The sequence below is a fragment of the Oncorhynchus clarkii genome, chromosome 22 (assembly GCF_045791955.1).
Source record: "Oncorhynchus clarkii lewisi isolate Uvic-CL-2024 chromosome 22, UVic_Ocla_1.0, whole genome shotgun sequence".
Taxonomy (NCBI): domain Eukaryota; kingdom Metazoa; phylum Chordata; class Actinopteri; order Salmoniformes; family Salmonidae; genus Oncorhynchus; species Oncorhynchus clarkii.
The window spans coordinates 28,496,049-28,511,460 of NC_092168.1; the positions used below are offsets into that span (position 1 = coordinate 28,496,049).

The following is a 15,412-nucleotide window of genomic DNA, read 5'->3' on the forward strand; positions in this document are numbered from 1 at the left end:
ATGTTTAGATCTAGCTATGCCTGTGTGTGTGTCAAGAGCAACACATTTTGGTAAGCTATATTATATGACAGCAGCCCATTCACCAGAGTGGATGTGTAATTTATGGATAATGATGATGACAGTGAGGGGAAAGACAGGGAGGATGGGGAGGATGACTTAAGATATTTCAATCCACACCATTGGAAAATGTATGCTTTCAATATACGTTATATTATTTTATATATTTACAGAAACATATATAAAAAGGTGGAACAGGGTAGTATGATTTATCTAAGCTCATTTTTGTGTAGCCCTAACCAAATGTGACATTTTAAATAAATTAAATGACCTTTCTATACATAGGCCTATATAAATCTATAATAAAAACTAGATCTAAAGGGAAACAATAACACACACACAAACTTGACCACAAAGCAATTGAGTATGATACAGATCACGGTTGGTGTAATAATCCTGTAGTTTTGTGCCCCCTTCTGGTCATTCGGGTCCCATTCACAAAACATGGTGATAGCAAAATGAATCACTATAATAGTAATGGAAGACCATGTATCAACAGATGTGGCATATTGTAAGACAACCACACTTGTATCATCCCAACAATGTGATCATTTTGTGCTCAGATATTTTTGCAGTTGACTTAAAAGCCCTTGTATCCATAGCATAATGAAATCAAACCAATTAGTTGATTTCAGAACTAAACATCAACCTATAATGTCCCACTTGACAAGGCCAGTTTTCATAATTTCACTCCCTTGGTTCAAGGCCTCCTAGGAGTCTTTGAAGAGAAGCTGACTAAGCAAAGCCATTAAATTCCATATCTGTAAATATGATATGCCACAAAACTCCATTATTACCTGTGCTGTCCCTGCTACAGAGCTGGTAGGTAGGGAAGAGTGGATCGAGACACTGGTGAAATAGTGTGATTGTGATTGATGGCTTCCCATTAGATAGTGTGTTATCGCTGCAGGTGGAGAGAACTATCCAGCCACTGGGTTATAACACAACACATTACCTGCTACAGTCTCCAGCAGCCTCAGATGTTTAAATAAAATATAGACCCTATCATGAGATCCTCATTCCCTGCTCCAGGCACTCTGACTAGCTGATTTCACGTCAACCTTGATTTGCACAACATTCCCACTCAAGAAACACATATAGTATTCATATTATCTAGCTGGAGTTTCAGTTCCCTGCAGGAGCTCTCAGCAATGTACTGTAGCTCTCTGTTCAGTCATCTCAGTCGTGGATAATATCTGGTGTAGCCTTGCAATTGTCCGTTTTTTTTTCCTTTTTCTTCCTGGTGCTCCCGGTCAAAGTGATAGACTGTGTCCTGCATTACCTCAACAAATGATCTCGCCCTCGATGGCAGACCTTGACCACAGAGAAATCAATATCTCACCATTAAAATCTATCAGAGTTAGGGCAGCAGCTGTCAGAGGTTCCACTATCACATGGCCACAACATTAAAATCTTACACTGGCCGTACATGAGTAATCAATATACAGTAGTTCACAGATCATTTGTGGTCACTTTCGCAGCCGTGATGGATGTCTGTGGAGCCCGTGATTCATGTGACACCGTTTAACAGGATTCTGCTCCGATTTAGATGGTCATTCCTCAGAGACATACAGGCGACGTGGCAGTGGAGCCCACACACTTTCAATTTCACTGAGACATTATGGATTTTGTGCCCTGCCATGTGTGAAAACACCTCCGTGTGCAAGGTTAAATCTTGTCCTACAGTTTTCAAGTGATGAGCAAATGCAACAACCAGTTAACAGCAGTCTTGCTTTAAGGGGTGTTGGACAACTGTACCACACTGGATCAGTGTAATATGGTACTACTGGGTTCAATACCAGCTACACTGGTGTCAGAAGTGGGAATAGCTAATATGTGGGCAATGTAAGGTGAAGGTTTCAAAGGAACGTGTTATGACAACAGCTCTCTACTACTCACTATCCACTACCATGCTAAGGAGCCTGTTGAATGGTTGGGAAAAGAGCCATCTTACTTTTTCCTTGCAGTGTATCGGATTGCTCTCAAACTTGCCTCCTGACCCTGAGTCTCTGAGAGGAGATAATTACTTGTCAGGAATAAATAGATATTAATGAATTCATTAGCAGGAGGGAGTTTAGCTTTCACAGCACCACTTTCTGCTATGACACATCACATCTATTGTTTTAGCTAGTAAGCCTTGAACAATAACATGCACACAGTAAATTGCCTCATACAGGTTTTACTTCATACAGTAAAACCCAGGAAAAAGACATTTAGCAACCATGCAAACGAAGGACTCAACTCCAGATTATTCCTTTTGTATGTCTATATAAGCCTGTTATTGTGGGAGGCTGGTGAAGACAGGAGACATCCATCCACATTAGCAGAATACACCAGTTAGATTGGCCAGCCTTACCATAGCAGGCACTGTATATTTGGACTGCAGCACTGGTACAGTATTTTCACGTCAATACACATTCATCTAAACATGTAGAATAGCCTAAGCATCACGATCAAGTGTTTCTGTCAGAGATGAAAACATCCCAGCTCAACCAGATAAACCCTCCACTTCCTGAAGAGATGCATGAAATAAAACCCGTTCAATCATATTTCTAGAAAAATTCACCATAGCTTTAACGCTGACATGCTAGGACATTCAAGTTAGTTATCGTAATATTGATCTCGGTCTTCCCTATGCAGTCATTGGCAGGTTGTTCGCATTACCATATCCAGTAAAATTTATATTTTACAAAAACACTGCAGACACTTATTTCTAAAAACATCTAATTCAACCCTTCATGTTACATATTGAATGTTAAGGTTTTCCAAAAGTATTATTAAAAAAAAAACACAATTTCAAGATATCCCTTATTAATTGCTCTCTATTCCTCTATGGAGAAGTGGTTCCTCAACTCTAATTCCAATACAACTGCATACAGGAATGTAACACTTTATTATATCCGTTTAGCGAATCAAATGTTCAATTTTTTTTAATGCAGAAGTCAGTTCAATTATTGTCTGTGTGCTCAACGTGCAGTTTTTCTAGAGATAAATCAGATCAAGCCCAAACTGTGCGATGTAGCAGGGAGTTGTAGTTTCCAACAGGCAAATATTCTACATAGATGAATGCAGAAAACTTGGTAATTAACAACAATGACCCATTCCACACCTACTTGTCAGGTTTGTGTGTTTATTTTACCCCCGCTATGCTAGTGTGGGGCAGACACGGAGGGAGAATGGCGATTGAGAGGGATAGATAGCAGTTGATTCGGGAGGTATCTTTACCTTAAAATACATGATCTAAGTGACTGATAGTTGGTATTCAACAGTCATAAAAGTGTTCCTTATTTACTTTAATGAACTACTAAAATAGTGATTTTGTCAGACAGCAGCTCTATACAGATGAGATGATGCTTGGAATTAAATAAAGTCATCAAATAAAACAAATGTAATATACACAAGTGAAATATTTTTGTAAAGTAATGTGAAGAGATGTTAATACGTGATATGCAGTAATGGACAGTCATCAAGGGACCTTTACTATTTTATTATGTTTTACAGCATTCAGCCCACAACGCATTTAACGTTGAAAAATAATCAAAACCGAAAACTTGGATGATTTATATTTTTATAATCAAACCGAACTCAATAAGCACTAATAGCTTATCAGCAGTACCTCGGACCCAAGAACCACTGCTGATGTGGATTCTTGTGTGCACCTGCTGGATGGACAATGAAATAGTTAGCCTGGTCTCTGACTTGAACGGGGTTTAGGTCAATTCGGTTTTCAATTCAGGAAGTGACATTTGCCCATAAATTTCTATGAGCATTTTATTATTATTATTTTTTACAAAACAGTCATTTTAATTTCAATTGAACATTGAATGGACCCAAAATGGGCAGGTGTAGAAAAGCAGGTGTAGGTAAGGTTGTTTGAAATACCAACTGGACCCTGTATGCCAGTTGCCTTGATATCCCACTAGGATGTCACAAATAAGTGCAGCAATAAACACTTCGCCCCTTCTCGACTGCCAGCAAAGACATTATCCACATGTAACAAATAAAAAAAAAACGACTATATGTATGTATATAATTGTACATTTTAAAAGCATGAAATAAATGTATATAGATTCTACTAATGTATCAAGGATATAAGGAATGGATGAATAAAGAAAATAATTCAGATAATCCTGTGTGTAAGTCTGTTTGGCACGATGGAGCCAAAGGTTTCCCACCACTGGTGCTGAGGTGCCCTGAACAGCAGCAGAGTGACACTAATATTGGTGCCTGTTGAGTTGCAATCACAGATTGCATTGTAGATTGAGCCTACCTACCACACACACGACATCGGCAATTCTTGTTATTCCTCTCATTAGGCCAGCCATTGAATGCTTATAATAAAGCTATCTGTTGTCCGTCCACCTCAGCCCTAAAGAGGCACAACGGAATAAACCAATCGAAACAGTCTTGTCCTACAGCACTCAGCAAAACAGAAGCACATAATTGTGCATGACTGCTCCGCCTCCACCATGATTGACCAATCCCCATCAACGCTGCATACAGATGTCCTTTTACATCCTCCTTTTGGCTTTTTGTTGCAATTTTTACAAATATTCTGTGCAACAGTTTGATATATCCAGAAGTTCTTTTAGTCTTGATGAGTCTTTCCTGACATACGTTTGCATTCATACTGGAAAAAAGAACAGGGATAATGTGATGTGCCAGTTGAATAGTCAGAGTAAAAAGCTCTGGTTTGAATAAATATATACAACCTATGACAAACTTCTTAATTCAGCATAAAAAATATCCTCACCAGGGCTAGCTGCCGTCCTATGTTCCCCATGGTTATCACACCAGCGAAGAAGATGCAAGGCAACCAGGAGCGAATGTACAGGAAATCTGGAGAGGTATACCTGGAACAAAACAATATAACTATTAAAACATAGTACAATCCCAAAATGAGCATGAAAAATCAACAGAAATATCTCCTGTCTCTTGAAAAACAAAAACATGAATTGCAATTGTCCCTAAAGAAAGATTATTCCATTTAAAATGCAGTGTATACCATGCTTTGATTGTAATGGAGGAAACAAAATGCTCCCAATGTTTAAGTAGGCCTACTCCCTCTGATCAATGTTCTTGAAGTTTAACACACACACACACACACACACACACAAAGCTTCAGGCATTCTAAATTTAAAAAAAATTGGCTCTATGTATACAAAGAGCATTTAAACCTGTCCAACAATGTTATGAATTTAACAGAAGACAATAGCTCAGCCAAGTCTAAGTTCATGTAATACAGCTATTAGATTTTGCTTACTTCAACATTAACTAGTTACAAGCTGCTACTACTAGACTTGGGATCATTTTCTTAACTCTTTAGACCTGTGAAATAAAACAGTAGCTAAATTGAATGGATGTCCTAGTCTGATTAAAATCATTGTGGGAAGTTAGCTAGAGTTAAATCAAAAGGCATTCAGCCATTGCATTGTAAACATTCATTTGGATAGCTAGCTAGCTACTTCTGTACAAATGGTGTTTTTGCTGTTATCTAAAGAAACATCTGGAAATCTGTTTATGGATGAATTCTCTGTTTTCCTTAAAAATGGTTTCTCTGAACTGGCGTGCAGTGGATGTTTAAGAGAGACAGCGCTACATAACATCAGCTGCCACAGAGTGCAGTGTCCGTGCGGAATAGGGCCCGTGCGAAAATACGTGCGATTAAAAACAGAAATGGAGAATAACGGCGGCAAACTTTTTTACGGCATAATAAATGTAAGGCGCTAATTAAAGTCAACAGCCCTTATTATAATATTTGTATGTCCTGTAAATTGTACTGTAAGGTATTGTAGTAGTACTCACTGAAAGACTCCGTTGTAGACCAGGAGCTGAGTGGACAGAGTGGCCAGCAGGGCGATGACCACCCCCAGGCCAAAGCCGGAGCGAGACCGGTCAAATGTCCACCAGAGGCCGATGGACAGGGCCGCCAGCGTCAGGGACAGCTGCACGTTGTTCGCAAAGTCCACTTTCTGAGAGGGGTTAAGGACAGCTGAGCTTGTAGTAGGATAGTCCACACAGGAACTATGGTTTCTACTCAGAGTAAGGTGCTTTCTTGTAAACAGAATATCACATTTAAAAACACACCTTTTTGGTAATCTTATTGTTTCACACATCCTTTGTTTTATGCACTTTATTCATCCCCTTTATTGTTTCATTTTATTTTACTTCATTAATTTGATTGTAAAGTGTGTTGCTATTATAAATACACTTAAAGTTTGATTTGAATGGGGAAGTGTCATGGGATGCTTTTGCCCCATGTTTTTTACGCACATCTTGTATTATGGTATGCACATCAATTCAGTGAGTGTCAGACAGGCAGGTAGGCCTAGAGGATACAGCGCTGGCATGGTTGATGCCAACGAACACGGCCACACAGCGCATCACACTGGACCACTCCCGCTTGAACTTGTGGGGCTCGCCGAGCCTACTGTCAATGCATGGATACAACAGACCGATCATTGCTGGGAGAGAGCGGTAGATGGAGAGAGAGGAAGGGGATTGCAGGGCGAGATGGCGCAGAAATAGGGAGAGGATCAGAGATCAACAATCAGCTTTATTGCTGCAGCAGCAATCCGTGCCGTACATTCCTGTTAGTATTGTTGTGGAGAGAAAGGCTGCCATGCCAGCCCATCACATAGCATCAATGCTATTCTGACAAAAAAACATCAGGTTGGCCCCCTTTGAAAGTTATAGGTTCAATAATACACAAGAACTGTACAGACAAGTTAAAGTAACAGTAAACGTGAAGTGCTGCTCTGGTCTTGACTAGTCAATAAAACCCAATAGATACAGCATGATGCAAACAGCCCAGTGTGCAGTAACAGCGGAAAACTCCAACTCCCCCAGGCTGAGCAGTGGAGCACGGGAGTCTCAGTCTCAGGGGGAAACAGGCCTGGGGCTGTTGTGCCCACCTACTGGTCCACTAGGGAACATCAGCTACATCTACTCTCTGTGCTGCAAACCCAGGGGACAACAATTTAATCATTATAGAAGTCAAGTCTGGCGGGCAAAAACCTGTGTGTGTGTGTTCGCCCTACCCGAGGCGGTTCCACAGCAGGGCGGCACCCACCAGGCTGATGAGAAGATGCTACTGATGACATCAGGGGGGAACAGAGTGACGTTCCTCTGTACCTGCAGCAAGAGAAAACAATCAGGAACTACTTTAGTACTCTGTCACCTTCAATGTTTTCTTGCTCAAGAGATGTATCATTAAAAGACAAAAACAAACATGGTCCACCTGCAGCAGATTGAGCACCAAAGCCAAGAACACTCCTATAGAGAACAGCATGAACCCACGGATCCCCAGATTGGTGTTTCTGTTTGTGATCACCGCGATGTACGGTCCTCTGGAAGGAGTAGTCTGACCGGACACGGGCGGCTGCTGGTCGCTGACCACTGTAGAGTCGGCCATGGCAGCCAGGGCCGGAGCAGCCGTGGACGCCAGGACAGGACGAGAAAAGGGAAACGCTAACTTTATCCTCAAGTGATCGTACGGTCCACTGACATCACCAACACCCTGAAACACAAGAACATATTTATGTATTCAAGTGTGGCTAACATCCAACAACCAACCACAGACAGCCCAGAGGTGTGGACTGTGAAATCTGTGAGCAAGAAGTGCAGATGCAAAGTTTGGTAACAGAATGACGGTTTGTGCTGTTTATACCATCATTCTGTCACCAAACGTTGCATCTGCACTGTTCAAAATGGGTCTTTGTAAAAAATAAAAAAATTAAATTAAAAGTCGTCCTTGTACATAGAGTTGTATGGTTAGTCGTCCCCCAAGAAGAAATTGGGGAGGGCACAGTGCATCTGTCTCCCTCCAGCCGTACGTTAATCACAGGCAATATCATAGCACTGGCACGATGACGACGAAACTTGGCTGAATGACGCATCTTGCCATAGAGATCCAGCAATTACAAAATTACACTGATTGGCCAGATGGTGGCGCTATAATAAGTTTTAAAATGCTACTTTTGAAAGGTCATGCCCATCACCCTGATTGACCTAAGTCATGAAATTCAGTACATAGGTCCCTCTCACAATGAACACATTTGCCACCGGGACCCCTCCATGACAGACTTTTCACCATTTTGAATTGAGAAAAAACACACTTAAAAACACTGGTCATTCGGTGCCAGAAGACTAATCTGCACAAACCGTGATATGTTGTATCTAGGTACAAAGGTCTCAATGCAATTTTTTCTAGACTAATACCTAAAACAGCTTCTATTGACAAATAAACATTCACAAGGGGGTGTGGTCTGGCACATAAATGCATATAAAGCAGTGAAGGATATTCATATTGTAAGATTTTTTGGTAAACTCAACATATGCAAAAAGATTCTCTAACGGGCATGTTTATCTCTTGATCTGTGACACAGAGCGCTGAAACATGGCACACACGCTAAGGGATATGAGTGTATTTAATCCAGAACATTTTAGAAATGTTTACAAATTCATTAAAAACGTACATGCCTTGAGTCCATAAATAGCAACCCCTTTGTTATGACAAGCCTAAATAAATTCAGGAGTAAAAATGTGCATAACAAGTCAGATAAGTTGCATGGACTCACTGTGGGAAATAAGTGTTGAGCATGATTTTTCTAAAGACTACCATCTCTGTACCCCACACATACAGAAAATTGGAAGGCTCCGCAGTGGAGCAGTGAATTTCAAACAGTTATTCAACCACAAAGACCAGGGGGATTTTCCAATGCCTTGGAAAGAAGGGCACCTACTGGTAGATGGCAAAAACAAAAGAAAAGCTGACATTTAATTTCCCTTTGTGCATGGTGAAGTTATTTATTACACTGGATGGTGAATCAATATACCCAGTCACTACAAAGATACAGGTGTCCTTCCTAACTCGGTTGCCGGAGAGGAAGGCAACTGCTCAGGGATTTCACCACAAGGCCAATGGTGACTTTAAAACAGTTAAGAGTTTAATGGCAGTGATAGGAGAAAACAGACGATGGACCAACAACACGGAGAACATTTACATGTGCAGGAATAATTAAATATATAGTCATGTAAACTCCTTATCTTGCTTATCTTTAAATCGGTAAGGTCAAAATCAAAGTAAGCATATGCCGATTTAAACACCTTGATTCTGAGCAATCTTTCAAATTATTAGGACACCTTCAAAATTGGCGTTCCAGCTGTTTATTTGATCTGCAAATGTGCTAGCACCGGTAGCGCAAACCTCCCTCTGTAGCGCGACTGAAGGGAGTTCGGAACAACTGAATGTATGCATCTTAGAAATAGTTTTCACATACAAACGTTTTTGTCCGAACTCAGAATCAAATATACTTTCCAAAAATAACATGGTCGCTGTGGTAGAACGTTTATTTTGTGGAGCGATTTCCTGCGTTTATGAAAGCGCCATCAGGAAGCTGGATTTCAGATGTGTCCATATAAAAACAGGATTATTAGGGAAATCATTCTTTGTGCAAAAATCTGACTATCCATAATAAATCACATTATGTGTAAACAAAAAATGTGGGAAAGAAATTAACTTTATGTCCTGAATACAAAAAGTTGTGTTTGGGGCAAATCCAGAAACACATCACTGAGTACTACTCGTCATAATTTCAAGCATCATGTTATGGATATGCTTGTCATTGGCAAGGACTAGGGAGTTTTTTTTTTAGGATAAAAATAAACAGAATAGAGCTAAGCACAGGCAAAATCCTGGTTCAGTCTGCTTTCTATCAGACACTGGGAGGCAAACTCACCTTTCAGCAGGTCAATAACCTAAAACACAAGGCCAAATATACACTGGAGTTGCTTACCAAGACGACATTGAATGTTCCTGAGTGGCCTAGTTACAGTTTGGACTTAAACCGGCTTGAAAATCTCTGTCAAGACTTGAACATGGTTGATTATCAATGATCAACAACCAACTTGACAGAGCATGAAGATTTTTTTTTAATAATAATGTGCAAATATTGTACAATGCAAAACTCTTAGAGGCTTACCCAAAAAGACTCAACTGTAGTCACTGCCTAAGGTGATTCTAAAATGCATGTAGATTGATGAAAGAAAAAATGTTCAGGCTGTAACACAAAATGTGGAATAAGACAAGAGGTATGAATACACACGTGATCTCAGACACCACTAGCCAGATTTTGACGAAACCTGGGTGAATTATACATCTTGCCATAGAGATATTTCATTTAAAAAATGACGCTTACTGTTTGCTTTTTCAAATTAGTTTTTAAATATCATTCAACCAGCTGTCATAAGACACAAAACTTACTTCCCATGCAGTCACAAGCTGCATTATTCCTGGGGGACAACATGTTTAATGTTGCCTTGTTTAAAATTTGTAAGTGATTGGTTTTTGTTTGACAAACATTTTAAGGTGAAGAATCTGAGTCTCAGCATCCCTCTTACTGTGGAATTTCCCCTGACTAGCTAGTAAATTGAGCCCCACAGTGGAGTCATCATGCAAGACTACAAATCCCTGTAAGCTCCAGCATGTCATCTTTCGCAGACAGCTTTGCTAACAGGTATTGTGTCAATTTAAAACTTGCACAAGACAGTTCACAGAAATGTAATTTTAAAAGAAACGTACCACATTTGGCTAACAGATAGAATCCCTGGATTAATTTACCATTGCCTCAATTTGTCAGTCTCATCCAGATCATTATGGCATTTGTAGACAGGTGAATATATTGTATAGGTGAATATATTGATAAAAGTCACCTTGTCCTAGAGATTTACACAGTTATCAAAACTTCACACCAGGGTAAACCTACATGGAACACAGCCCTTATTAAGTGTAAAAAAAAAATTGGGGGGAGGGGAATGTATGGTGGAACAAATGACTGGAACCATTTCCCTGTTTGACCGCTAGGTTTTATGGGTATTATGACTCAATGTGGTAATCTATGTTAATGCCTTAACTAGAATATTCATATTCTAGTTAATTTCTTTATAGACTCAAGAGGAAAATCTAATTGCATTGGTCACATGCACCGAATACGACAGGTCTATATAGACTTTACAGTAATTTGGCTTTACATACACCAAACCACACACACACAGTACATGGCCACTGGTATGTGGACACCCCTTCAAGAGTGAATTCTTCTATTTCAGCCACACCAGTTGCTGACAGGTGTATAAAATTGAGCACACAGCCATGCAATCTCCATAGACAAACATTGGCAGCAGAATGGCCTGTACTGAAAAGCTCAGTGACTTAATGTGGCACTGTCATAAGATGCCACCTTTCCAACAAGTCAGTTCATACAATTTCAGCCCTGCTACAGCTGCCCTGGTCAACTGTAAGTGCTGTTATTGTGAAGTGGAAACGTCTAGGAGCAACAACGACTCAGCCGCAAAGTGGTATGCCACACAAGCTCACAGAAAGGGACCGCCGAGAGCTGAAGCGTGTAGTGTGTAAAAAGTATCTGTCCTCGGGTGCAACACTCACTACTGAGTTCCAGCACAAGAACTGTTCGTCTGGACTGGAGCCTCATGAAACTTCCATGGTTGAGCAACACAAACATCAGCTGGAGTGGTGTAAAGCTTGCTGCCATTGGGCTCTGGAGCAGTGGAAACGTGTTCTCTGGAGTGATTAATCATGCTTCACCATCTGGCAGTCCGACAGATGAGTCTGGGTTGACATCAACCCCATGAAATGGAACGACGACTGCGAGCCAGGCCTAATTGCTCAACATATCAGTGCCCGACCTCACTAATACTCGTGGCTGAATGAAAGCAAGTCCCAGCAGCAATGTTCCAACATCTAGTGGAAAGCCTTCCCAGAAGAGTGGAGGCTGATATAGTAGCAAAGGGGGACCAACTCCATATCAACGTTCATGATTGTGTATTGAGACGTTCAACGAGCAGGTGTCCACATACCTTTGGCCATGTAGTGTATGCTTAGCCTCCGAAAATGATTGAACACGGTTGCCATATGGCTCGCTACTTGAATACCTAGCTACCTACATGCATGCATGCATAAACGTTTCCTCTACGAACTGAGAGCTGATATAACCGTAACGTGCGTCTGTATTTGCAGAGCAACGTAACGTTAGTAAGCCACCTAGTTAACTCGTTGTGATGACCTTAGCTATTTAGCTACTGTAACGCTAGAAGATAGCCAGCCAACTACTGTAGCTAGCTGGCATTATACTTTCCAAAACACAATGTTGGATACAAACAACTACTAGCTTACTATATCGTCTAAGATTACATAATCGATTTTGTTACTTAGTAATTTGTATATAGTTGACTGACGATAATCACATTTTGTTGATAAGCATAGCTGGCTGACTAGTTAGCTAGCCAGCAAGCTTCGTCAGTCAGCTGATGTGGCTGATATCCACAAGCTATTTGCCTTTAATTAAATAAGGAATCTTACCTTCAACGTTTCAAAGGTATATTTTCTAAAATTGCAAAGTACACATTCCACGTTATGTTTTTATGTAGTTAGCAGGAGTTTGAGACCTAGCTTCGAAATTAACCTTCTCGCTAACTTCCGATGAACCGGCTTGGCACTGGCTAGGTGCCAAACCAATCAGCTCCTAAAACCAGAGATACTTTCAAGGAGATAAGAAACTTAATTGAAATCATGTTAACAGCAACTGTGTGCGTTGCCCGTGCGTCATCAATGGGCCTCACAATGCATTCTGGGCTATTCTGGCACAAGGAGAGCTGTCCTTCAAGGGTTGAATGGGAGTCAATTGGGTGCAAGCTCAAAACCCCAACAAAAAGTACAACATTACAAATATTTTGAAAGATGAAAGACAATTAACTTGTTATCTGTAATATTCGATAGCTTTAGAATCGTTTTATTACGCACTTTCGAGGAAAATAGTCAGATTTCTCGACTCATACCCTAACTTTGAGAAGACACTGCGTGACGACACGTTTAGCAACCTGGTGACGTAAAATGACAATGTCAACGCGATTGGTCGACAGTTTGCTGGGTGGGGCGTTTCATGTTCCACCAGTCATTTCTCAATGAGGTTTCCATCTCCTTTCTCTAATATCTCTGCATGTGTACCATGACGTAACCTCCCATGTACACACTGACCAACCGACACGTTGTACTTAAACAATGTTCAGCGCACCTTAATTGGGGAGAACGGACTCGTGATCATGATTGGAGCGGAATAGGTGGAATCGTTCGTTCCATTTGCTCCATTTCAGCCATTATTATGAGCTGTCCTCCCCTCAGCAGCCTTCAGTGGTTTAAGTCCTTAAGGAAAAAATACTTTAAAGTACTACTTAAGTAGTTGTTGGGGGTATCTGTACTTTACTATTTATATTTTTGACAACATTTACTTTTACTTCACTACATTCCCAAAGAAAATAATGCACGTTTTACTCCATACATTTTCCCTGGCACCCAAAAGTACTCATTACATTTTGAATGCTTAGCAGGACAGAAAAATGGTCAAATTCACACGCTTATCAAGAGAACAACCCTGGTCATCGTTACTGCCTCTGATCTGGTGGACTCAAATGCTTGTTTGGAAATAATGTCTGAGTGTTGGCCCCTGGCTATCGATAAATAAAAACTAGACAATTGTGCCACTTGGTTTGCTTACCATAATGAATTTGAAATTATTTATACTTTTACTTTGATACATTTTAGCAATTAAATTTACATTTGATACTTAAGTATATTTAAAACCAAATACTTTTACAATTTTACTCAAGTAGTATTTTACTGGGTGACTAACTTTTACCCAACTAATTTTCTATTAAGTCATCTTTACTTTTACTCAAGTATGACGATTGGGTACTTTTTTCACCACTGAAAATGTTCATAATCAAGCGGGAAGGCGTAAATTCATCTTCTTCTTCTTTGGTATTATGGCAAACAAATATTATAGGTGCATGCATTGTCTTTGTATCAGCCTATTATTCTGTGGTATGAATTCGGTACACTTTGTGAGAAAAAACAAACATATTTTAACTCTTCTGCAGTAAAATCTCGTACACCCAATATCTTCTCTGCAGATACCACCACAACATCTATCCTCTGTGATTTTACAATCCATTCCATGCGGTACAATTGACAACCATGGCCATGAACGCCAAAAAAACAACCCTACTGAAGCACATGTTATTCATATCACTCTCCATTGGCCTCTGCCTCTGCCTCTTAAATTAAGAGGATCCCTCTCCCTGGACCCATCCTCTTCTACTACTCTCTTCAGTGCCTCAGCATATGACACCTTCTGTACTACTCCTATCCTGGGAACCTCAACCTGCTTTTCTCTCACCTGACACCTCTGATCGCCAGCACCATGGGTACCCCTACAGTTAACACACACACACACACACAACTTTTTCCACCGATACTACACAATCCTTTGTCTCATGTCCTCCTGCACACTTCTCACATCTCGGAACCTCCCTCCTACACTCTGCTAACACATAAGCTTGCCACATAAAACACCGTAATGGATTCAGGACAAAAGCTCTCACGGGATAACTGACACATCCTAACTTGACTTGATCTGGTAAAGACAGCATCAAAACTCAGTAGTAGAGACAGTGTCTTCTCTGTTTTGCCATGCTCTCCACCACATTTGTGTCACACGAAACAGCAGACGTCACAGACCTTGGGAATCTTCAACTTCAGTTGATCTTCTCAACACTTAATGCAACTCCAGTTATCACTCCTTTCAATGGAACCCTGCTTTAGAGAAGAAAGCAAGTCACAGTTCTTGTTCCCAGTTGCATGGTGCACGCTAAAAATCATCAAGATTCTACTTAGTTTCACTTTCACCGACCCAACATTTCCCAACCTCTTCTCCACCCATCATGACACCACATATGGATCTGCCAGATGGCAAGGATCCATTCTCACTCCCACTGGGTCAGAATCATCTTTGTCATCACCAGGACTAGGCTCAAACTTTGTGGTCTTTACCACACCTGCCACCGTAGTTAATTCATCCTCACTCTCGTCACATTCAATTTCCTTCTGTAGCTGTTCCAAAGTTCTGTGTGATCCACCTCTCCATATTCACTGAAAGCATGTTCCACTTTTCTCACTTTTTTCCTGTCTGCCATATTCTCCATTATCAGATATTCCAGAAGGCTTGCGCATTCCCACATTCCATATTTACTTATAATATGTTCCACTTTTCTCATTTTTTTCCTGTCCACCCTCTTACCCACACCTCATAAGGTGGAAATTACCCGTTGTGAAGTTGTAAATACCAGTTACATGCTTTAAACTTGTTGAGAAACACTGATTGGCTAATGGCCAACAAGCTCTGTCGTCAACCATAAACTAAAAGTACAGCTATCATGTTTGTTATTAAATTACAATTTTCAAAAACCATATTAATATAATGCTTTAAAAAACATTTAACCG

At 40.4% G+C, this 15,412-nt stretch overlaps 1 protein-coding gene across 1 annotated transcript; it reads right to left on the minus strand.

The window, feature by feature from the left end:
• Nucleotides 1–279: 279 nt before the first annotated feature.
• Nucleotides 280–12,601, minus strand: LOC139380736 (insulin-induced gene 2 protein-like). The gene is made up of 7 exons (XM_071123716.1): nt 12,437–12,601; nt 7,298–7,576; nt 7,098–7,191; nt 6,397–6,521; nt 5,863–6,029; nt 4,811–4,910; nt 280–4,687 (listed from the first exon to the last, which is right to left on the minus strand). Exons 2-7 carry the CDS (start codon nt 7,469–7,471, stop codon nt 4,646–4,648), a joined length of 702 nt encoding a protein of 233 aa, XP_070979817.1. The 5' UTR covers nt 7,472–7,576; nt 12,437–12,601; the 3' UTR covers nt 280–4,645.
• Nucleotides 12,602–15,412: the final 2,811 nt, after the last annotated feature.

What these genes read in the sequence shown, in the direction of transcription:
- LOC139380736 (XM_071123716.1), bottom strand. Translation starts at nt 7,471, where the DNA reads ATGGCCGACTCTACAGTGGTCAGCGACCAGCAGCCGCCCGTGTCCGGT. An exon ending in CTGCTGTGGAACCGCCTCGG is followed by an intron (nt 6,522 to 7,097) that starts GTAGGGCGAACA and finishes GCTCTCTCCCAG; the next exon opens with CAATGATCGGTCTGTTGTAT. An exon ending in GCATCAACCATGCCAGCGCT is followed by an intron (nt 6,030 to 6,396) that starts GTATCCTCTAGG and finishes AACCCCTCTCAG; the next exon opens with AAAGTGGACTTTGCGAACAA.